The sequence below is a fragment of the Onychomys torridus genome, chromosome 23 (assembly GCF_903995425.1).
Source record: "Onychomys torridus chromosome 23, mOncTor1.1, whole genome shotgun sequence".
Taxonomy (NCBI): Eukaryota; Metazoa; Chordata; class Mammalia; order Rodentia; family Cricetidae; genus Onychomys; species Onychomys torridus.
This window is the reverse complement of record NC_050465.1, coordinates 31,456,691-31,481,836: the sequence shown is the minus strand read 5'-3', so window position 1 is coordinate 31,481,836 and position 25,146 is coordinate 31,456,691. Positions and strand designations below refer to the sequence as shown.

The following is a 25,146-nucleotide window of genomic DNA, read 5'->3' as shown; positions in this document are numbered from 1 at the left end:
ACCACAGCTCAGCTAAGGCAACATATGAATTAACCACCCATACTCAGGTAATGCTGATGCTGCTAGTCTGAGTACTTGTTTGACTGCGTAGTCATCCACAGTAGAAGAAAACTGCAACATCTTTGTTGTTGTGTTCTTATTAATGAAACTCAAACCTGAGGCAGGTTATTGGGATGATTGCTGGAAGATCAGAGAAACAGAACAAGCTACAGCTATCTCACCTTGCTAGTTCCTCAGGTGATCCTTTTTCCTCAGGCTGGAAGCTTCTGAGTCCTCCTCCACATGAATCTCAGCTGAACTGTGTTGCTCCAAAGCCTGAACGCTTAACCAACCAAATGCTTAACTAACTACATTCTTTACTCCTTTAGTTCTTTGTCCTCATGCCTTATATACTTTTCTCTTTCTGCCCCCACTCCCTGGGATTAAAGTTTGGGTTTCTGGTATTAAAGGCATGGGTCACCATGCTTAGCTGTTTCTAAAGTGGCCTTGAACACATAGAGATCCACCTGGCTCTGCCTCCCAAGTGCTGGGATTAAAGGTATGCACTACCATCGCCCAACTTCTGTTATGGCTTGCTCTGACCCATTTTCTAGCCACCATTTTTGGCTTTGTTCTAGTGGCTGTCTGTTCTCTGACCCCAGATAAATTTATTTCGGGGAGCACACAATATTTTGGGGAACACAATACCACCACAATATGTTCACTACTACAGATCATTACTCTGACCCAGCAGTCCACTGAGAAGTACTTACCCCTTTTCTCTTCCTCACAATAGCTGGCAAGATTAACTATAGAAAACTACACTTGATATTATGGGATATTCTTCTGTTATACATATTAAATTTCCATAACACTGTTTCTTATAAAAAAATTTTATGTGAAGAATAGAAATGTATTATTTAATAAAAGCATATAATCTTCACTCTTTGGCTCACTGCTGTTAAAAATACTTTTAGAGAGACTGAGGGAGAATTTATCTCAGTCTCTTAAATAAATGTTTTTCTTCGTTTTATCAACTGATTGGTCTAAGGGAAATGATGAGGTGATGACTTCCTTGAAAATGTGGATGGTAGCTTCACCGTGTTTGTGTTTGTAAACAGACCTGTTTTCACCTGTGACAGATTTTCCTTAAGTCTAGAGTGAAACCCTATAATATGCTTATGTTAAGTTACAACTCACATGCACTGTTTCTTTTTTAATCTCCAGAGTTGAAACCTTTTCAGGAAGAATAACAACTAGTTCTCCATCTGAGGAGAATGGAGATAACACTAGCGAAAGAACCTTTTCACCCTATGAATGTGAATATCAAAGAAGTAATTTTTGTGAAAGTCGGTCATCTTCAGGTGGGACCAGTACATCTTTGTCAATGTTTTACTCAGAAGTAAATAAAATTTTCATGAGATCCTTTCACAGAAAAGATCCACAAAGTGAATATCAAACAATACAATTTTCCTCTAATAATTTATTTCCAATAATGAAAACCAACAGGACAAAAAACAAATTTCCTGATGCTCTTAGTTTTCAAAGCACATTCAAATTTACAAGAGATAAGGATCTCAACGTAACGCCATGCCCTCCTGTCCATTTATTTCTTTCTAGTGACCAAATTAGACATGTGGAAGAAAATGTAAGAAGGAAAATCACTGTGAACCCCAAAGCTATATCAGTGAGGGAAGCTGATTGTCTGCACCACAGCTATCAGGAACCATTGATTCATTATCAACATTCTAATGAAGAAGTGGTTATTCCTGCTGAAGCACAAGATACTTTCTCAGACCAAAGTGCTATGCAGAATCAAATGATTCAGGAAGCACAATTTACTAACCAAACTCAACCATTTATTTACAACCAAGAGTCAGTCAGCAGCCAGCCTGGTTTTGTTCAGCCTCTATATTTTATGAGACTGCCATTTTCTAACAGCTTACAAGACTCCTTCCAGGCCCAACAAATAGACCATAAAGATAAGAGCCAACATTTCATCCATATCCCATGTAGTGTTGAAGCAGAAGGTTCAACCAAGGGCACGGAGTCTGATGAACATTTCAGTGAGACCCAGTATTCTGTTTATTTAAATGACCAAAACAAGAGTAACCATTTATTTAAAGGGCAAAATAGTGTTTTCCAGAATGAATTTCTATCTTTAAGTTCAAATTCATTTGCTGAACCTATGCCACAACAAACGGTAACACTGGGCCAAGAGCCAATGCCTTCATTGGAATCAAACCAGTTTTATGCATACAGTATAATGTCTCTTTCATCTACCATTAAAAGGCAGAAAAACAGGAGAAAAATACCAGACAATGAAAGAAAACGCAGTCTTAAAGTTCCATCTCTAAAAGCAAAGAAAATCTCTTGTTCACGGGTGTTTCCAATTATAGTATGTCATACTTCAGAAAATAAGACAGAGTTAAGGTGCAAGAAAAAGAAAATAGCACATCAAAGGAAAGTAATGTCAGATATAGCTTTGTATCTTATTTCTGCCTCTAAGCTTATCAATCTCCATGTTAAAAAGTATTTCTTTAAAAATCTAGTAGCAGTCATACCAGACTTAATGAAATGTGAACATTTTCTGAAGGGGCAAAATAAGTCACTAGATACAGAGAAAGTAAACTACGCAAGTTCTACTGATAGAGTAAGCTCGGGCATTATTGAAAACATAGAACACTCATTCATTGTCAACACTTATGGAATGGCAGCTCCTTGTTCATTATTTGAAACAAAGAGAGAGAGTAAGGAGTCTAGTGAAGACTCAGTTCAGCAGACATTTGACCTGAACATTCCAAAGCATGAGGGGCTTTCAGAAGTGTCATCAGAATCTGCACAGAAAGATGTTTCATTTCCCCACATAGAATCAAACAAAGGAATGAAAGTACAGAAGGACATACAAAGTACAGAGAACGTAGAGGAGTTAACAGTCAGTACATCAAACGTGCGAAGGAGCTTTTCGAAAGATAGTGTACAGAATGCCAAAAATTCAGTGGAGATCACTCTGAACTTCCTGGGTACCAATTTGTTTATTTCCCTGGGGCCTGAAAAGCATGAGAAAAGTGAATTAAAAGACATAAATGTTAAAGTGATTACAAGAAGCATAAATCTGAAGGAAGAGAAGCCATTAACAGTTAATATTACAGAGTACGGTAACCCAAGTGGTCGTGAGAAGATGGAATGTGGCACTAGAAGCAATAAGAAAAATAGACATCATGATGAAAGGATGTCAGGTACCTCTCCTAATGCCATGGAGGCTGCCATTTCTGAACCCTTTGATATGGAAATGTGTAACAAATTAAAAGCTAATGCAGGCACACCAACAGTAAATTGTAGTCACACTGCACTAAAACAAGAAAAACTACTAGATGAAAAGAAAAGACAGGAAGTAAAGAATGCTGATAGCCCTATGGTTAGAAAACCAAGCGAGTGGGACAGTGAGGAAGAAGAAGAAAAACATAGAGAAACAGTTCGACTACTGGCAGAAGTCAGCGTCTGTCTGAAGCAAAAGGACAAATGTGCCCAATTTGAAATGGGACAGATCCATTTGGGAAACAGAAAAAATCAAAGTAAAGAGAAAGAAGTACAGTCACAGATTATTTCTACACAGACAGTATGGGAGACTAGTCCACGTTCCTTGACAAATCCACAAGTTGAGGAAGTGAAGCAAAGGACAGACAAACTGATAGACAGAAAAGAGGCTGCAGGTCCCATGCATTCACCTTTAATGCCAGAGAACTTGCCTGCTAGTGAGTATATAATTGAAACAACAGAATGTAGGGTCCCACTTGGTGGAAATCCCACAAAAACATTGGATGGTCATATTATAGAAGACAAAGAAAACTTGAAAAAGAACATATGTTCAGTTGCCACAGTACCTTTGAAAGTCAGAAAAAGATCATCAGGACCAAAAAATGTACGAGGTGTCAAGCACAAAATTATGAAAGTGAAAAAGACTGAATTTTCCCTGAGGCTTTCTATCACTGCACGTGACATTCTGCACCACAGGAGAAAAGTGGGAAACAGCTTTGAAAACATCACTAAACAAATGCTACATGATGTAACATTGGCACCTGGGCTTCTGAATATTCACTCTCAGAGGTTTATCATTCACAATAATAAAACAAATATCAAGATAACACCCCCAAAAACCCAAGTTGAAAAGAAAGAGAATTTAGATTCCCTTAATAAAGAAAGTGAAGCTGGAGATACTCTAGAAGTTCACTTGTGCTGTGGTGTGAAAGCGGTGGAGCAAGTGCTGCCAGAGACAGTGGCTCATGTTAAGAAGAGCTTCAGATTTGATGCATGTCCAGCAAAGGAGATTAAAATGGAGAAAGAAATTTGTCAAGCAGTATCTTTCACAGAAGCAACTAGGGAGTCAGTTGACTCACCAAGAAAGGATTCATTTTGTGTTGCAAATATAAAAAACAGCACATCTATACAGACAGAGCTCCAATATTGTGCAGAATTAGAGTTGGGTCTTCCAACATCAGGAAAATTATGGATGGGAAAATCTCTGAGCCAATCAAGAGAAAGCAATGTTCCAAGTAGTGGGAATGATACAAGGGAAATCAATTGTGGTTTTACCCAAAAAGTTTTCTCATGGTCTTTAAATTACTGTACGCCTCTTTTGACTCATTCTAAAAAGAAGAAAGAACGAACAAGATTCACGAATACAAGTACAGTAAGGCTCAATTATATGAATAAGGTGAAACTACCAGCTTCAAAGACCTTCAATATCACAGGCAATAAAAAGAAGTCAAAACTGGACATCAAGACCAACTTAAAAAGAATAAACCAAGCTAAAGCATTTTTACATGAATGTCAAAACTCTCTTTGCTTATCCATCCATAGAAGATTGCAGGGAGTGTTCTGTCATGCTCTACTAAAGCAAAGAGGACTAGTAAACAAAATATGTGTTGATTGTGTTGTTGAGAGTAGAGCATTCTACAAAAGAGAGAAGAAACTTCAAGAAGAGAAACAAAACCCTTTTGTACAGGCAGCTCCACAGCATGGCCAACACCAGTGGGCTGATGCAGATCAAAGGAAGGACACTCTCCCAGATGAGCCAGACCCACCACACATCTCTTTAAGTCAAGAACAACTTGCTAACAGTCAGAGTATAAAGTTCCAGGAAGATTCCCTGCAAAGTGCTCTGGAGACCAACCTACAAATAGCTCCCATTCAAGCTGAAGGATTACAGAAAACTACCAAAACAGAAAATGACATAAACTTCCCTGTGGTTCCTAAAATTTTATCTCCTGAAACAGGGAACTCTTCACCTGGTGAATTTACAAACATGACAGATGACAGTTTAGAATCTGATGAAAACTCTGAACATGAACTAGATCTGTATCCTGCAGAAAAAGATTCAGAGACATCAACAAGTCTGCAGGTGACATTCCTGCAGTCTTCTGATTCTGTTACAAGATCCTTTGTTTCTAGACCTAAAGGGAAGAGAAAAGCACTAAGGTCAAAGAAGCAGATAACAGTGAGTCAAAAATGTAGAGCTATGAGGGAAATAAAACCACCAGTTTCACAGACAGGTAACTTCAGGTATAGCAAAACACTAAAACGACACAAAGAAATGAAAGATCCACAGCAAATGGGTAATATAGCAGGTGCCTGTTTGGACATTGTTCATTACAAGGTACATATTTTGCCCAACAAAACAATTATAAATTCAAAACCATGGACAGATAAACAGAGAGTAAGAAGACTTGGTCGAGTGCAACAAATGCAAGAAGAGTCACCAAATGGAAGAAACACATGCTGTCCAGGTCCTGCTGATTTGAGTAGTTCCTCTAGCATGAAGAAATATGAAGAGGAAGGAGAAGAGGAACCAGAATATTTCCTGATCTCAGAAAATAGCCCTAGCCTTATATTTGATATGTATCAAGAAAAAAACCATGGCCTTGTTAGATCAGATAAACAACTGAACCAGCTAGGGAGAACAATTACTCAGGTACAACCACAAACACCTACAGAAGTTATTTCCTGTTCTACCTTATGCCCCATCCCAGATGAATTACAAATAGAAAAGCTGGAGGGCTGTTTCAGTGTTTCCCCTCTAAAGCTTGGGGAAGCCAAAGACAATGCATTATCTGAAAGAGAAAGTGATTTATCTGATGAAAGGCAATACAAGGAACAGGCTGCTGACAGTGAAAAGGAGGCAAAGGAATTATCAGCCTCATACACTAATACAAACCTTATCAGGGAAATAAAATGTAACTCAACCAAAATTAAAGACATGTATCAAGAGAAAAAAATTGCAGATGAAACATCCTCTTTGACAAAGGTTGCACTGGATATTAATATGAGTAGCAAGATAGAAACAGAAAAAGGCACTCCAAGCAAAAAAACACCCTATTCTATACAAAGGAAGCCAAAGATACTGCTTCATGAAGGGAAGGTTACTTCAGATGACATCAAAGAAATTGATCTCCAAGATAAAGAAGAAAAGAAAAATGATAATGACACATTACTAAAGCCATTCCCACAGTATAGCCAACATTTTGTATTTTGTTCACATCAAAGCAGGGATCCTAACTCTCACAAATTAAGAAAATTAAAAGGGAGGAACATTCTGTTCATGGTGGATCAGGACATTCCACAGCAGAGTCAGTCAGCAGATCTAACACGAAGAGAGCATGCCATGTGTACATCAAGTTCAAAGATTCCTCCCATACAATCAGGAGAATTACAAATAGATAAAGTTAAGAATGATAGAACAAAATATGACATCCCTGATAATGGTACTCTTGCACAGAAACTGAATAGTTGGAATAGACTGGAAAGAAAAGGGCTTCAAAATGATCTACAAGCAACTATCACAGAGTCTTTGAATCTCTCAACCCCTGATGTACCAAGATCCAAAAGGAAGAGCAAGGTATCTATATGCAAAGCCTTACAAGGTAAAATGTGTTTAACTGGTATAACTATGAAAGGAAGGAAAACATCTGTTTCAAAGTTATTGACTATTCCACAGTGTAGTCATAGAAACAATCTACTTCCAAAAACTTTAAAATCACAGATTTTTGAATTATTAATACATTCTTGTGTCTTACCTGATAGTCTTAATATAATAATATTGAAAGATCCAACAGCAGAGGGAAAAAAGGGACTATTAACCCAGGAACTGGCAACAACAACGTTAGAGTCTTTGGGTTTCTCTACACCTACATCAAAAGAGAGAGAAAATTTAAAACTCATGGAAAAGGGAAATGAAATGAGTAAGAACTCTCTAACTGTCAAAACCAGGAAGGCAGCAATCTCCCAGACACTTATTACTTCAGAATGTAGAACACCAAAACAAGGTAAACCCATGGCAGGTTCATCCCTACATGCCATCTTCTCTCCTATGCCTGTGTCTCTTAATACATGTGATGGAATAAAAGATAGAGATACAATGTGGACAACGAGATTTAGTCATGAGCTTCATGACCAGTTAGAACATAAAGAGAGACCTTGGTATATACACTACATGGACAAGGATACTACCTCAAATGAAACTAAAGATGTAAAAGGTCAAGGTGGTGAAGAGGGCTCACTGATTTCCCAGCACTTCAGTTTCAGTGCTCAGAATATGACAGGGCCTAATTCTGTGCAATCTGGTTTACAACTGATTAATTCAGCAACTTATACAGAGTTAGAGAGAGCTCTATACTATGGCCAAGCACAGACAGTCAATGTGAATAACCTGCAAAGCAGCATGGTGGGTGTAATGTCTCCATTTTTAAATACAGAAGAATCTGAGATTGGCTTCATACCATGTGATAACACCTGGGATGAAAACCCCAGGAGAAAATATGACTATCCCATTTCTGAACAAAAAGCATGGACACAAAAAGACTTAACATCTTTGGAACCTTTTCAGGAGCCCAGCCTTGTGTCATTTGAATACAAATGTGAAAGCTGCACATTAGAGTTTGCAGGCAAAAGAGATATGACTCCCAAGGCAAGGCAAGCTTCAAGGCTGCTTAATATTGCAAGGCATTTTGTGAGAGTCCATAGAAAGAAAAAGCACCATAATAGTAAACACTGGTTGAGAAAGGTTGAATGCATGGAAGAGGTACTGCTTTATGCTATTGCAGATGCTAAGAGTTGTCCACTCAAATTCATAACTGATGAACTGTCACTTGATAAAGCAGCAAGGTCTGCTTTTTCTAACAGAATACCTCAAAGATCTATGGCAGAAGAAAAAGCAAAGTTACAAGCAAACTTAGCCACAACTTTCTTGGGACCTTATAATTTTCTCATACCTCTTTTATCTGACTTTAAAAGCCAGGTAAACACAGTAAAATTATCAGAAAATGAAATTATGTTGAATAAGAGGTTTTCAACTATGAAGAAAATGAAGCCATCAACTTCAAAGATAATTAAAATAAATGGATACTTTATCACAAACCATAAGAAGAAATTTAAATTAAGAGCCAAAATGAAAGCAATATGGATCAGTGAAATCATAAATGGTGTACTTCAAAACACCGTTCACTTCATATTAACTAACTCTAACAAGAAAGATACGTTCAAAACAGAGGTAGGTTTGGGAGTATCAAACTTGACCCATACACAGCCAACACATGGGAAGTCACCAGTTGAAGGCACAATAAAGTATGATGATTCTGTGGACAAAAGTGGTTCCAACTTTTCAAAGGAAGCTAAACTACATGCTGGGCAATGCTTGGAAGAGAAGCAAGAACTGCTAATAGAATCGGGTCCATTTTATACAAAAAACTTAGCAGCAAATGCACATCTCATAAAGAAACCCAGTCTTGAGGAGTCAGAGAGAATACTTTTAAGAGAATATTTACCCCAAAGAAGTAAAATTTATGAGGCTAATCCAGAAATTAATGTAAAAATAGAAAATAACAGCATGCACGTAAGCCTCAAAGATGCACTCTCAAATATGGATAAACCGCACAATTGTCCAGAAGTCAGTGAACCAACCAGTAACACTACCAAACATGGAGTAAAGGAAACTGGCAAGTCTTTTTTAAAAGAAAAGTCTTCATTTTATTTGACAGGAATTATCACTTCCATTGCCAGGCATTTAGTTGCTTCCAAAGAATTTAAAAAGCAGATTGGTAACATGAGAGTACCTGACCTGCCAGCTCATAAAGGTATACCTTCACAGATGAAGGAGTCAACAGATTTACAGTCATCCCATGATGGAGACCATGCTGCTGTAAACATAAATGAGACACAGAATCTGAGAACCTTAGAGATAAAAGTAGATAATGGTGAGATAAACACAGATATGACATCCATCTATATGTGTACGCCAATTCAACATATAAAAACGGAGTCATCACATAGCATATGGGATATGTATGAGGAATCTACAAAAAGAAATTTCCTGGACAATCCAAAAGTGAAGAGGAAAGAAGAGTGTGGACAGCTGCCAATTGGAACAGATCAAAAGAGACAACCCGATCCTCTCACATCAGAAGTACTTTCCACTAACACAGTGCACTGCAAAGATAGCATGCTTCAGAAAACAGCTATTTATCAAGAAGGAAATGCAAAAGTTAGACAAGAGTTTGGCAAAGAAGTTATTCTTTTCTCTAATACACATACTCTTCAAATTGAAAGGCAGAACAATGAATTTATGACAGGTTGGAAAACAAAGTCTAAGTCTTTTACCCTGCAAAAGAAACAGGAAAAGCCTAGTTTCTTGGGACCTACATGGAGTTCTTATGCCTGTGACACTACCTATCCTGAAACTTTAAGACAGAAAGGTAAAGCAAAAACATCAAATGTGAAAAGTACTGTGTGCGCCAAGCAAATAAAGCTGAAGGCAAAGAAAATACCGGTTCCTCTACTTCTTGGACATGGGGACAGAAGCAATAAAAAAGAACTGGGACGTAGCATGCTGCACCAGAACACATTAGAACGGAGGAGAAATATACAAAACCTGATTCTAAAAGGTAATTTTGACTTGGGATACTTTATATCCCCAGTTAAAAAGCTTACCAGCATAAAACTAAAGAAAGGCAAGTTGGAAGAGAGAAAAAATGTTCTTCCACAGATAATTCTGGAGAAACCATTCAGCCAAAGGCAAATGTCATGGTCAGGATGTATTGATGTATCTAGGAAACTAGAAGAAAATATTAAAGAGGTGCATGATCACTGCACTTTCAAGGACATTCACCAGCAATTTATACAACAATTTAGGGTTAAGTCAGAAGAAATTAAAGAGCATCACTCTTACAAATCAGAAAATTTACAAAGAAAGATGAATTCTGAGTTAACTTCACAGAAAGATGAAACTGATAACTTTGGGCTAGCTACCTTAAGAAGTAGAGGAGGAACAAAAGTCTATACCGACTCACAAGACAGCCTGCAACAGGAATATCACCTGAAGCAAGAGATGCAGAGACCAGGAATGATTCTTCAGCCTACGAAGGGATTTCCTCACTTTGGAATGGCAAATGAATTCATAACCAAACAAGACATCAAACCATCAAGTCCACAGAGGATAGGAGAACTGAAAGTGATGGATAACCCATTAGATTCAAAGGAATCATTGCTTGTTCCCAGGCTTATCATACAGAAACAAAATCCTTTTACAAATCCTCTTCTGGGATCCATTCCCTCTCATGTACCACACCAACTTCATACTAAAGAGCTAAAGGAAAACATGAAAATAAGTGGAAAAACCTTAAAGACTTCAACTCAACAGCTGAAGGAAGTCTCAAATGAAGAATATATTTCAGATATGGATCACATTCCAAGAAGTATTGAAAAGCTACTCTTGCTTATTAAAGAGCAGGAAAAGAGGAGAAAAAAGAGTAGAGGGGCTAAAAAAAATGAAATAGTGGAAGACATTAAAACAGCAACAAAGAATCCCATTCCATTTCTTAATTACTCTCCACCTGGAACACAGTTTGTCGACACAATAAAGAACAGTGGTGTGTTCAGGAAAAGAGAGGAGACAGAGCCAAACAGGAGTGTGGCCACATTGTGGAGACAGCAAAGTTTGTGTGTACAAGGGATCAGCCTAGACTATGTTTATACAGATGAGCTTACTTCTAAAGTTATATGTCAAAACAGAAGAATAGATTTCATGGAAAGCATTATGTGTCACAAAAGGATAAAAATGAAGGTGAGGAAGACAACTTCTGGGAAGCTGCTCAACATTACAGGGTATAGAGCCCATAGCTACAGAAAGGAACTAAGACACAGCATTAAGACACAGAAGGAGCTGCCCCAAGGAAAAGATGTGGCAGACTTACTTTGGAAAGGTTCTTGTGCTTCTGGCTACATTGCATCTCAAATTAAAAAGCGTATAGAAGTAAAAGAGGAGAAAGGTGAAGCACAAAGCCCATATATTCTTCCACAGCTGAAGCAGAAGAAAACATTGAATGAAACTAAAATGTTATCTGTGCAGCCCCTTGATAACAGTTCAATATCAAGCACTATCAGAAAATCAACACAATTTACCACAAAGCAAAATGAACACCAAGTGGTTTTACTAGATATTACTCCACAAAACAAAGATCAATTAATGACTGACCAACAGGTGGAGGAGCCTAGACATATCAACTTCAATGCCCATTTGGAAAAAGAAGCATACCATGTCATGTTTCCAGAGACTAGAGACACCAATTACAGTAGGCTTGAGGCTCAAAGACCCAGATCGGGCACAGAATTTGAATTCTCAACTGCACAAAGAGTAAAGAAAGGAGTTATGAAAGACTCCAGCAGGCATGCACTTTTAGTTCCACCCAGAAGAGGAGAACCTAAGAAGATGAATATTTCAAGTTCCAGAGGACATGACATATCTCTCATGAAGCTGGATACTTTCCAGAAAAAGACAGGTAATGTGCAAGAACTGCCTAAACAAGAAAACACTTCAAGTATAGGCTTGGAGCCTGTTGTCTGCCCAATTAGGGAGTCCTTTCACTTGGAAAACACAAAGGTAACTAAGGAAGTGGGTATGTATCATAACATAAAAAATATTTCCCATCTATTTGGATTAAGAAAAACTGACACAGTACTAGATTTCAAAGCACAGGAATTTCTCTGCACAGATCTAGAGGATCTACACAAAACAGGCACTGCTCAGAAAGGCCATGCAAAGTCAGGTCACAGGCCTCAAATCATTCTGAACTCTGTACCTTGCCACAAGAGGGCTCCTCTTCACCTAAAACCAAGCTTGAGTGCAGCAAGGAAGGACCATGGTGCCAGTGCCATAGTTGCTAAAATGAACCCCAAGGGAAAAGAAAAGGCCAAATCTGCTAACAGCCCATTAAAATTAAACAGACAGAAAGTAGACATTTCAAAAAACTTGAGGGCAAAACAACTGAATATTTTTACCCAGACCAAAGAAAAACTTTTGGAAATTTTTTTATCTTGTATATTTTATCTTCAGGCTGAAAATACACAGAAACAAATCTCAGTAAAAGCATCACTAAATTCAAATATTTTTAACCCAATGGTAGAAAAAGCATCAAGTGAATTTAAGATTCTAGAAGATCAATCTCCAAGTTCAGAGAGAGTTAACTTGCATACTAAAGGAGGAACAGATCATCAAGAGAGTGTGTGTGAGGCTGTTCCAATGTCTAATACTCACTGTTTGATGGATATACATCGAATTACAACACCACAGATAAAGAAAGCATTAAAATCCCTAGCTAATCTGGACTATCATGCTTTAAATACAGAAAAGGAAGAACAGAACAACATGATAAAAGAACAAAACCAGTACCACCTGTCATTTTCCCTCGAGAATTTGGAGGAACATATATCATGCTCCCAAAATTATTCTCATGTCCAGCAATATTTAGAGTTTCACACAAAGGAAGCATTGTCAAAAGTAGGCAATGTGTCAAGTAGGACAAAAGGACTAGATTTATCATCTAAAGATGAACTAAGTACTGTGTGTGAATGTAGACCAGAGTGGATTTTCCCCTCAATTATTCTAGAGCAAACAAAAGAACAAGATACAGTGCTGCCTTTGGAATCAGGAACTATAAAATGTTCAAGCCTTTTGTCATCTGAAAGAAAGCAGTTATCTGATGGAGTACAGATAAGTAAGTCAGTGTCAAATGATAGCTCAACCACACCAAGATGCAGCAAAAAGGAACTGTCAGATAGAGCAAGTGAAAAGAAGCAAGAAGTGTGTCTGCCTAAGATGTTCTTACATTGCTTTTCACTATGCATGCAGTTTTTGCATGAACATGAAAAACAGAAGAGTAACACAGAATACCGAGTTATGAAAGACATAATATGCCCTGAAAGAAAAGCCCTAAACTTGAAGAAATTAGTACTTCCACAAATTAGTTCCACTGAATATACTGCAAGCAATAAAGAAGAACTACAGTTTTATAAAAAAGAGAAAATGATATGCATAAAACATGGAAAGGATAAACCAGGTTCAGTTGTAATAAAAGCATGTGAACCCATCCCTTTGCCTCACTTCAAATTGAATAAAGAGAAAATTGGTGTGCTTATCTCAAGTAATGTAAGACAAGAAAAACATAAATCACAGGAAGAGAAGAATGGCCTAAAAGGGATGGAGTTTAAAGGAATAATAGACTCTAATACTACCTTAAAGACAGAGAAATTATCTCTGTCTTATCCTTCCAGTAGTAAGAAATTAACTTTACTGTTTGACACTACAGAACAACAGGGTAAGTTACAAGAAGGGTTGAGTAAATCAGACATGAAACTGAAGAAATCTTTTATTTCATTACCACCTCTATTGCAACCTAATTTGAATTCAAGAATAAAAGTAGGAAAAGATAAATCAAGACTACTAGAGAGCTGCCTCCCACCTCTAAAGCCCCTGCTGTCATTGAAAGGCAGAAAAATGCCATTTTCAAAGACATTTAGTACAGATAATTTATGCAAGTTAATAGAATTAAAGTATCTTCCACATAAGAAAGAATACAGGAATAATATACCAGATTTGAAAGATCTAATAGGCCTCATATGTATTGCTCAAAAGAGAAAGAAGTCACCTTTTAAGGGTTTACTACGTCAAAAGGAACAATGGTGGAATAATAAAACACAAAAAATTATCCAGGGCAATAAAAATAATCTAGATGTAGTTCAGAATAAATCTTGGGATTCTGTTCCTTCTTCACCTTATCTGAAATTGGATCCTAAAATAATGGAGGTATACTTACAAGGAATAATAAAGTTTTGCCTTGAATCACCAGCACTGTCAGAATTATCATCTACAGTGGGAAAGTATCAGGAGCCAACTGATGGTATTTCAAGCAGTGCTGAAAAAGAAAAACATATATCATTGAAACATAGATTGCAAAAAGCTCCCAAGGAAGTGAGGCATTCCAGGGGACTCCCTCTGAGACAGAAACTGTTTTCTGCATCACAGGAGTTAAAATTTAATATTGAAGAAAAGGCAAAAAAGACGCAGGAAGATAAACAAATTAAGAATTGGAGCAAACGTTCCATATATTCTCTTCCTTACTCTGAAGTGGTCACAAGGATAAATGGAGAGGAAGCTATGCAAATAAGAACCCAATTTTCTACTCATCACCCAAAGCTCCAAAGACCATCAGATATAGAAGAAATCATTTATACAAAGTCTAACTTTGAACCTGCCTTGAACAGTGTAAAACATGCCACTAAATATGCATTCCAGAAAGAAGAGGAGAGTACAAAAACAAAAAAAAGTATGCAGTTGAAAGAAAAACCATCAGTTTCACAGACAATTCAGTTAGTCATTACAGAACCAGGGCAAGAGCTACAAAAAATTAAAGATGAACTAAATGTGGTTGAAACCAGTACCAGCACATGGACGCCTTCTTCTTGTTTAAAAGCAGATACAAGGATAGAAAAGGCAGATGGTATAACACTACACTCTCTTCCAGAACTGCCACTCCAGAAATCATCAGCTACACTGTGTGAAGTAAGTAAAGAGTGGGCCAAAGGTCATAGCACTACTGACATGCAGAGAGGAGAAGACCATATGCCACAGAAAACAGAGCATGAAGTAAAAATATTTGGTGAGAAAGTCACAATGCATACAAAAGATACGGACTGCAAAGAAAATAAAACATTCTCCCAGGATTTATTATCAAGTCTTAAAGAGCAAGGGAAAATAGATCCACAAAATGAAGAACATGAAAGAGTGGATGGAAAGGACAGAGAACAACAGAATTGTAATAATGATGTCAAAGACGAAAAGAAAATGGATCTAAACTACACAAAACCAGGGAAATGCAGTCAAGATGATAAAGAGCAAAAGAAAATGGATCTAGAGGGTAAAGAGCAGGGAGAAGCAGGTGGAGATGGTCAAGAACAAGAGGAAGGGTATCCAGAAGATGGAGAGCAAGAGACATGGAATCATAAATGTGACACTCAAGGGAAAGTGAACCCCAACAGTATGGAGCCAAGGAAAGCAGACCAAGAAGGGAAAAGCAAAGAGAAAGTATCTCCTGAGTATCTTCCTTCTAAGTCTTCTCATAAACTAGACATTGGAACAGCAGGAGAAGAAGACATGCAAGGAACCGCAAAATCAGCTAACTCACAACTACAGCACCAGAAATTGCTTGAAACAGGAAAAACTGAATATACAGAGTCAACTGAGGATGATGGTAAGTCAAACGTAAAAATCAGGAAACCATGTGAATCACAGACATGGATGGATAGAGGGGAAAATGTGCATATGAAAGATGTAATGCATCCCAAAGACAAAAGTTACAATAAAAATCAGTTACCACTTTCACATGTACCCAGTATCACTGCCAATTATGGCCCAAACACAACAGATGAAGAGACAAATGTAAATGAAAACTTGGGACATGTGCAGGAAAGAAAATGCAAACTAGAAAAGGGTTTGACTTTGGCATCTTTACCTCACAGTAAGTTAGATATAGAAATAAAAGCCAAGGAAGAAACATGGATAGAAACAAGATCCTTTTCTCTACACTCACAAAGCATGATATCTTCAGATGCAGAAAAAATAAATTATACAGCATCTTCTTTGAATGATATCATAAGTGATTCAAAAAGATCAAGATACATGTCATATAAAGAAGAGAATGGAGTGAATACTTTTGAGAGAAGCATGATGCATCCCAAGACCAAACATGTGAACATAAATAAATCGCCCCTTTCATACGTACCCAAAATAAAGAGACTTAAACTGAATCTTGAAAAACAAATTAAAAAGAAGCAAGAAAGCAGAAAGGAAAAAGTCATGCTCCCGAGAGAAACTCATTCTGTCATCACTTCTTCAGATACCTCTAAATTAGACCAAGCAGAGGAAGTTGAAACAGATGTATTGCAAAGCCATGTGCCATGCCCTATGCCACAAGAGTCACTGCCTGTCAGGCAAGTAGCACCTACCAAAGCCATTGGTAGCCATGCAAAGAAAAGAAAACTGCATTTATCATGGGAAGAAGAGGAAGTAAAAACTTCAGCCATGGATGACTTGGCACACCCCAATGACCCAATTTTCAAGACAGAGAAAACTGCACTCTCTCTTGTGTCCAGTGTCAATGAACACAGCACCTTGAGTAAGAAAAAGACTGATGGGTGGAGTGGCAATAAAAAAACAGGACAGAAACAGGAAAGAGCGAGACGCCCTAATGTGGCTGTAACAAAAGGTGATGCTTCTGTATCACTGCCTGTAGGGCAAGTAGCACCTGCAAAGCAAGTTGCTGAATGTGCAAAAAAGAGGAAACAATATCAAGTACAGGAAGAAGTCAAAACCTCAGCCATAGATGGTTCGACACACTCCAGTGGCCTAGTTTTAAAGGTATCTGCACCTCCTCATGTGTTGAGTGTCAATGAGAACAGTATTCCCAGGAAGATGAAGACTCCCTGGAGGAGCAGCAAAGAAAAGATAGGACAGAAACAGGAAAAAAACAGAGAGTTTAATGTTTTTGCAACAAAGAATGATACTTCCATGCCTTCTGTTCCTCATCATGGATTGTCTCTACAGGATGAGTATCTTATGACATTATGTACAGGGGAACTCACACATGCAGGTTCAAATGAAGGCATTACCCTACCTAATGTGATAATTAAAGCCAATCAACAAGAGTTATGTGATGAGGCAAAGGTCAGCATAAGAGATAAAGACACCAAAGATACAATAACTTTGAGAGCAAGAATATCCCCCCTTGTACATTTGAATGATACAATGTTACCTGTTAATAGTAAAGAACAAAGAAAAGAAGCTGAGCAAAGCAAAAGTGAACTGATGATGATGGTCCCAAAGGAAACTGCTTCTTTGCCTTCTCCATCTTTCCTGGTGTCAGACACTAGAGTGAGTAAAGAGGAAGATGTACTAGGAGATACACAAATTTCTTTTCTACCACCAAAAAGCCAAGATATATCACACTCAGAGAAACGAGCATGCATGGAGTCAACAGGTTATTTGTTAAACAACAGAAGAGAACCAACACAGGAAGAAAAAAAGAATAGACTCGGAAAAGACATGACAGACAAAAAGATCCCCAAATCAATGGATAAAAAGGGAAAGAAATTATCACGATCACATACACTCAGTATCAAGGAGTTTCACAGGAAAATCCAGGAAGAAAAACTTGTAAATACAATTGTAAAATTTTCCATCTCCCAGTTGCAACTCGAGAAATTTTCAGGTGCACAGATGGCTGATAGGGAAGTTTACAATGAGATAAAATTACTGAAAGAACATGTACCAGGGAAAGAAAAGCATATGGGTGTCAACAGTATAATGCATGCCAAGGATATATATTTGAAGACAAAGAAATCACCTGCTTTACCTATGCAGAATTTGAGTGACCTTCAGTGGAAAACCAGAGAGCAAGGGGGAAAGGTTGAAGAAGATGGAAGTAAGCCAGGAGTAACATTAACTAAGAAGTTGACTAAGTCATCCACTGCAATGTCTCACCAACCTATCCTTACTATGAACACTGGAATCAAGGAAGAATGCACATCAATGTTAACAAGATCCTCTGTTTCCATGGGATACTTCCAGAAACCATCAGATCCTGAAGGAGGCATTTACATACAGCAAATTACTGGAGATATTTCAATTAGTCTACAAAATGAAAAACAATGTATGTCAGAGGGAAAGGAAGAAGCTGGAATGCAAATAGCAAAGATCATAACAACTCACAACTATCAAGAAACAAAGGTGCAGGGACTTAAAGATGAACAAGACTTAGTTCCGACTAAATCCTTTCCTTTGTTACCAGATCTGCCTCATCCCAAATTACATGAGAAAATAGAATTCAATGACACAAAATTTAGTAATTCTACTTTGCAGAGACTACCAACTAAAGGAGAAACAGTACCTAGAGAGGCCATTTTTGGTGATACCATGAAAGATGTTAAAAAAGAACATATACCTTGGAGAGAAGAGACATATAGAAAAGAAACAATAGACAGGCGAGGCACAGATGTAACTTTGAAATCACAGAAATCACTTTTGTCCCAGAAGCTCCACAGAACAGAACTACAGATGCATATTAATGCATCCAAATCAAAGGGACAAAACAGTAAAAGTGAACCTCGAGTCTTTAGGAAAATCTATACTTCTAAACCCTCTCCAACCATTATCTTATGTAAAAGTGTCAAAGTAGATGAAGAACGACTAGAAAGTAAACTATCTTCCCCACTCCAACAAATGTTTCCAGCATTATCAGATACAGAGGAAATGGCAGACAAAGAGACCATGTGTGATCATGTCAGAAAAGAAAAACAATATACAAAACAGATAGAAAAAACAGTAGACTTGACAACTGGGATGCATTGCAAAAGGACAAAGATCTCACCAATTTCACATCTCCTTAATACAAAGGAATTTGTCCTGAATATGAAGGTTCTGGAGAAAAAAGTACACAAAGATAAAAGTGAACTGGCTGTGGTTGCAACACGGTCTTTCTTGTCCATGCCATCACTACCATGTAGGTATTCACAGGACAAAACACAGAAAGGCACAGCAAGAGTTACAGCACACTGTTACCCACAGGGAAATTTCCAAGAACCAGCAGATGCCCAGGAAACAGCAACCAGACAGTCAGCTGAGGCAACAGAACATAATATGCTACAGAAACAAGCCAGGCCACAGAAGTCTGTGACCAGTGCCCATCGAATAGGTGAGCATCCACAAGTTGAATTAGAGTGTGAGTCAGTCTCCTCAGATCATAAAACTGATCTCACAAGATTAGGTACCATTAAAAGGGAAAAAATGCTGGACATGCTCTTCAAAGGGCAAAAGGGTCAGCCAGAAAAGTATGAAAAAGAATCTTCAACTAAAATTGGAAATTGGAAGAAGGAAAATGAAATCAAAGATAATTTAAGACACAAAACAAGTCCTAAGTTTCCAGTTTCTCCACTAAAGAAATCACTCAGGGAAGTACTGATGACAAATAACACCCTTCTAGCAAAAGGATCTGTGACAGAGAGAGAACAGGAAACCGGTTCAAGTAAATCTGATAAGCCAAAGAAAGATAGACAGAGTAATGCCACTATAAGCAAAATGTTAACTCCAGAAAAGGCATCACTTGAAAAACCAAGGATTGCCCATTTGAATAAGTCTCAAAATAAGGAAGAGCACAATGTTAACATGAAAGAGCAAACCACACCTCAGTCCAAGAGTAGACACCAGATAAAGCCAAAGTCTTTCCCTCTTCTTAATGTTCCAGTTCACAGCAAAAGTCAGAGAATGCCTTTACAAACAGATGTGGATGAGAAAACTGTAGTGACAGTCAACCCACAAATACAGTTAGGGGTACACATGAGTACTGCAGAGTTTGATGCCACAAGAAGTAAAGAAGATCCACTATCAATTGTTCTGGAACAAGAACAGTGTGATTTGGCATTGCCTCAGAAGTCCCACGATTCTCTACTGAAATTTGAACATCTGGAAGAAAGGGATGAAATGAACATAGTCTCCAATGTAAATCTGAAGCAAAAGAAACTAGAAATGGACAGCAACTGTACTGTGAGTCAGAAAGGAGGAAAGTTACAAACAGATGGAAGCAGGGGCATAGACCTAGAAGAGGTCAATAGAGAAATGCAAAAGAGCTGCAGTGTCAATCTGGAGAATAAAGCCAGGGGGAACACCAGCAGCACTACAAACTATGCTCTTCTTCTAGGAACAGAGGAGTCTGAGATCAAGACTAGGGTAGTCACTTCCAGAGAGAACAACTACCCATGCCAGGAAAAGCTTAAAAAGGAACTAGAGTTATCTACTGTAAAGCAAAACCTTCAAGGACTAAAATTGCTTCAAACAAACATTCTCGATTCGTTGTATCCCTATATTCCTATTTGTCCTAAGAGCCAAAAAAGCAGATTCACAGTAACAAATCTGAAAAGAGAACTGAAACCCAAATATTTAACTGTGAGAATTCCAAAGCACCCAATTTCAAAGATACTTGGTATAATAGGATGTGGTAGTCCAAGCAGTAGGAGGAAATTAGAATATGCCTTCAATAAACCAAAAACCATGATTCCAAGTAGTAAATATGTCTCAGGGATCATTATCAGAAGTCTTTGTGTTTCCATGGTAAGTCCACCTCACACTGAAGGAACAGTAGAATCTAAAACAAGTCCAAGAAGGGGAAAGCAAGTCTGTCATACTAAATTCCAGGAGAAATTACCAGATGCTGGAGACATTAAGGACATCTTCACAATTGTAAAAGGATTGAATTTTACAATCCCATTGCTGCAGGATTCTCAGCCCTTTGTGGTCAGTGATCAAGAAACATGGAAACTTCCTGATGTGGAGCCAGAAGTAAACCTTGAATGTGAAATGGAAAAGAATTTGTGTCTACAAAGAAGAGAAGAGGCTGTTGCAGGGAGTGAGGACTTAAATATTTCACATAAACCTGACATGAATACCACTGAGCAAGAGAAAATACAGAAAGACACCATGACACCCCAAGAATGCCCATTTGAAGATATAAAGGACACTATAGAAACTCATTTGAGAAAAACACTGAGTATAAATTTTCCACCACCAGGACTACACCCACTACCTGGGACCCCAGTATTTGGTAAGATGAGAGAATGTTTCTTGCTTTCCAAGCAAGGGGAAGCTGCTCCAGGAACTGTGCCCATAGCACTTCAAGATAAAAACAACAAAAACAAAACACTTGTAGAACATTTGTTTCCCATTTATGAAACACTTAAAAGTATCTTTGAAGCCCCTCTTGAAAATAAGATCCAAAACCAAGTTCTTCCTGACAAACTAGGGGAAGTAGGAGCCTACAAGCCTGATGATGCAAAGGTATCTCCTTTGCCGGATAGTCCAGATACATCATCAAAAGTATCTACCATTTTGCTTCGCAGACCTCTTTTAAAACAGTTTACTCCTGAATTAAAAAATAAGCTAAGTATGCATTTAGTTTCTAAAGCAACTGAGATAAAACTGAATCAGTTACCAGAGATGGTGAACGCATCCTTACAGAAGTGTAACTCTCACCCCCGAAGGGCTACTTCAGAAGACTGCAAATGCAGGCTTTATCTAAAACATAAAAAAATGAATTTTAGGTCTCCAAAAGCTGGTACTATAAAAAGCTAACTTAAAAAACAATTACCGAAAAGTTTTCCCTCCTCTCAGGTGTGTAAAGGCACCAACAATGAATGTTTCAAGTAGCAGCAAGGTCATGACAGAAGCAAAGGACATCAAAAAGCAAGAAAGTGTAACATCACTAGAAACTCGGAGTAATCTCCCATTGACTAATGTTCTCCACAAGTTCTCAGAGAAAGAAAACGACAACCTTCTTGTGCACTTTTCTACAAAAACACTGGAGATACAAACAATAGGCCTTCCCAGAATTGTGGTACAATCTTATGCAATGGCCAATACTCAGAATAAATCAAAACCCTTATTTAAGTGTATCCATTCCACCACCAACAGACCACGACAAACAAACAGAGTTTTAGTACTTTTTGATGAAAAATCTTTCTGTGAAATTGACCGAGATTTGCAATACAAATACCTCTACTCGATCCCTAGACCTTCTGTCCCTGCGGTCTCTAAGCCAAAGGTACTTCCCAAACATACTTCAAAGTTAAGTATGGGTTTAGGCTCAGAATGTAAAACAGTAGAAGATAGCAAGAAAAGTAATACTCTTTCATTTGACAAAGATCTTTTACAACATACTTCTTTCCAAAAGAAAAATCCACAAGAAAGCACATTACTCACCAGAAAATTCCAGGAGCCAACCAAGGTACCTGCTTTTTACCCTGGTCTACAAGGCACAGAACAGAATGACATAATAGTTCTTTCGAATTTAAAATTACAAATGACACCAGAAAAGGGTAAACAATGTCACATATGGTTTCAAGGAAGCAATTCATACAAGCATTCTTTTTCAGGAACTCAGCAAAATACTGTTGATTCAGCCAATTCACATTCATCTTTGATTTCTGATGGCTGGAACAATGATGTCCGCTTAAATACTGAGACTTCAATGGATTTAGCAGAATATCCAGCTCATGAAAAAACTGACAGTGAGGAATGTGTATTTATAGAAACCAATTTTTACTTAACTCAAGATTCACAAAAGTTTCTGTGTGAGGTACCTAAAGGCATTTCATTGGCAGATGTTCACAAAGTGGATGAAGCAACTGTTTTGAAGCCATTTTACCGTGAAGATCCAAATGGCCATCATACTGTATCCCTTAAAAAACACACCTCTCCTGTGGCACAACCTTGCTATCAGTCTCGAAATAGTAGGAAACATAGGTCAAACTCCAAAATGCAGTCCCCTGACTGGTTGTCTCATGATTTGCCCAATATTGTGGAAATAGAGTCTGCATCATCTTCCATAACATTCAAGAAAGAGAAGCACTGGACCACAACCACGTGGAGCAGAACAAGCTACTCTCTAACCTCCTCAACAACTGAATCAAATATTAAATTGAATATTTCAAAAAAACACAGCAAGTCTCATATGTACCCACAAGTCAAAGAAAGAAGGAAGACTAAATCTGATTTATGGAGAAAGTCCAATGTTGATCAGAGTTCAAATTATAGTCACTCACACAATGAAGAGAAACACGTAAGGAAGAGGAGACTATATCATTACAAATCAAAAGAATCAAATTCACAAACCAATCAGATGCCAGAGTCAAATGTTCATTGGCAGAATATAAATTTCTATTCAGAAAGAGGAGAAAATCAGCCCTTTTTTTATGCCTGTATACCAGCAGATTCAATGGAAGTTACCCCCCAAACCATTCGCTGGGTTATTCCTCCCAAAATCTTACAGAAAAGAAACTTCCAAGTTCCTCAAGTGGCAAATATTTCAAAATCGTGGAATCTATGTAGTTCATCCAAAAAGCTGTTGGGATCATTTTCAGGGGCCTTTAATACAATCCATTATGGTTGATATCAACTGCATGTGGATTCTTCTGAATTGGAACTCTGTTTGCTACTGTGATATTCTATGAAAATAAAATAATAGAATGTCATATTTCCTTGAGATGTGTTTACTCAGCTTGTCTGCTTTATGTATTGGTAGATTCAGGCAGTTGTTCTTGGAGGCTGGGGGCAGGGCATGGCTCTGTTCCATCCTACCAGGTAAGAGCTCTCTGTTCAGTTGATCTTGATGGAGAGGTCCACAGACCAGAAGCCCTTTCCCCACCCTACCCTATGACTTATGGGTGAGTGGGAGGAACATTCAATTGTAGAAAAGATTGAGAATAGGTAGCTGAGATGGAAAGGAGATAAAGAGGGGCTCTTTGAGATGGCACTAAGAAGTCCACTGTAGCATGAATCTTAAAGGTACTTATTAATAAAAACAAACCCAAGGCCAGTTATTGGGGTGAATGCTGGAAGATTAGAGAAGCAGAATAAGCCACAGCTTCCTCTCCTCATCAATACCTCAGATGATCCTGTTTCCTCAGACTGGAAGCCTCTGAATTCTCATTCAGAATGAATATCAGCTGAACTGCTACTAGAAGCCTAAAAGCTTAACCAGCATCTAGTTCCTCATCCTCACACCTTAAATACCTTTCTGCTTTCTGCCATTAGTTCCTGGGATTAAAGGCATGAGCAACCATGCCTACCTGTTTCCAGTGTGGCATTGAACTCACAGAGATCCAGGCAGATCTCTGCCTCTGGAATGCTAGGATTAAAGTTCATTCCTTCACTGACATTAGAGCCTAACTTCTTGGGGATTCCAGTGTATACTGAAGACCAGCTGAGAAATATAGTCTTAGGGACTGCAGAAACTACTGGATTCTTCTGTTGGTAGGCAGCCATTGTTGGACTAGCTGGACTGTGCCCTGTAAGCTATTCTAATAAATCCCCTTTCTAAATATAGATAGATAGATAGATAGATAGATAGATAGATAGATAGATAGATAGATGGATAGATCCATTCTAACAGTTCTGTTCCTCTATAGAACTCTATAGTACATGCATGATGCAGAACTACTACAAAAAGTAAAAGTCAAAAATAAAAGAAAAGTTAGATACAAAAGAATATATTTAGTCAGAGAAAAAATTACATTCTAATTTTTATAAAGCTGATTGAAGAAAAAATTCATAAGAATATCATCTAAGTTACCTGCTCATTGTATTTTTTCCCATAGTTATTGATGGTTAGTTTTAATCATCACCCTGACACAATCTAGAATCACTGGGCGGGGGAGGGCAAAAATCTCAGTGGGAAATTTTCTAGATAAAGTTAGTTTGTGGGATTGTCTTGATCACATTAGTTGATGTGGGGAAGTCCAGCCTACTATGGGTGGCAACATTCCCTAGGGGTAGGCCCTGGACTGAATTAAATGGGGAGAGTGAGCTGATACTGGCAATCATGCATACATGTGTTCCTCATTTTTGACTGTGGAAGTGATGTGATCAAATGCTTCAAATTTCTGCTACCTTGATTTACTGACAGTTCTTGACTATTACCTGGAACTGTGGGAACAAACTCTTCTTCCTAGTTCCTGTTGTCACCACAACAGCAAAGGAAACTGAGAAATCTCTATGCCATTAGTTACAGTAAATATATATTCTTCTGAGTATAGTCTTATTAGAAGGCTATACCCTTTTGTATTTCTCAGTTTGTGGTTTACACATTTGATGGGTGAAAGCCTCATCCACAACCCACTTTCTAACACTGCAGCTTTCTCCATTGTTTGTTCTTCATCACTCCAGTTCTCCCAGTTCCATGCACCACAGACGGTTTTAACATTGTCACATAGATTCTGGTCTTGATGCTGGTATCACCA

The 25,146-nt window shown here is 38.0% G+C and overlaps 1 protein-coding gene across 1 annotated transcript in view; it reads left to right on the top strand.

Annotated features, from left to right (window-relative positions):
* Positions 1-23,297, top strand: part of Ccdc168 (coiled-coil domain containing 168) — a 40,282-nt gene extending 16,985 nt beyond the window's left edge. Inside the window, 6 exon segments of the mRNA XM_036172987.1 lie at positions 1,207-8,621; positions 8,850-14,768; positions 15,729-16,877; positions 17,229-20,593; positions 20,960-21,472; positions 21,474-23,297. Of these exon segments, the coding sequence (XP_036028880.1) occupies positions 1,207-8,621; positions 8,850-14,768; positions 15,729-16,877; positions 17,229-20,593; positions 20,960-21,472; positions 21,474-23,297 (20,185 nt within the window).
* The last annotated feature ends 1,849 nt before the right edge of the window (positions 23,298-25,146 follow it).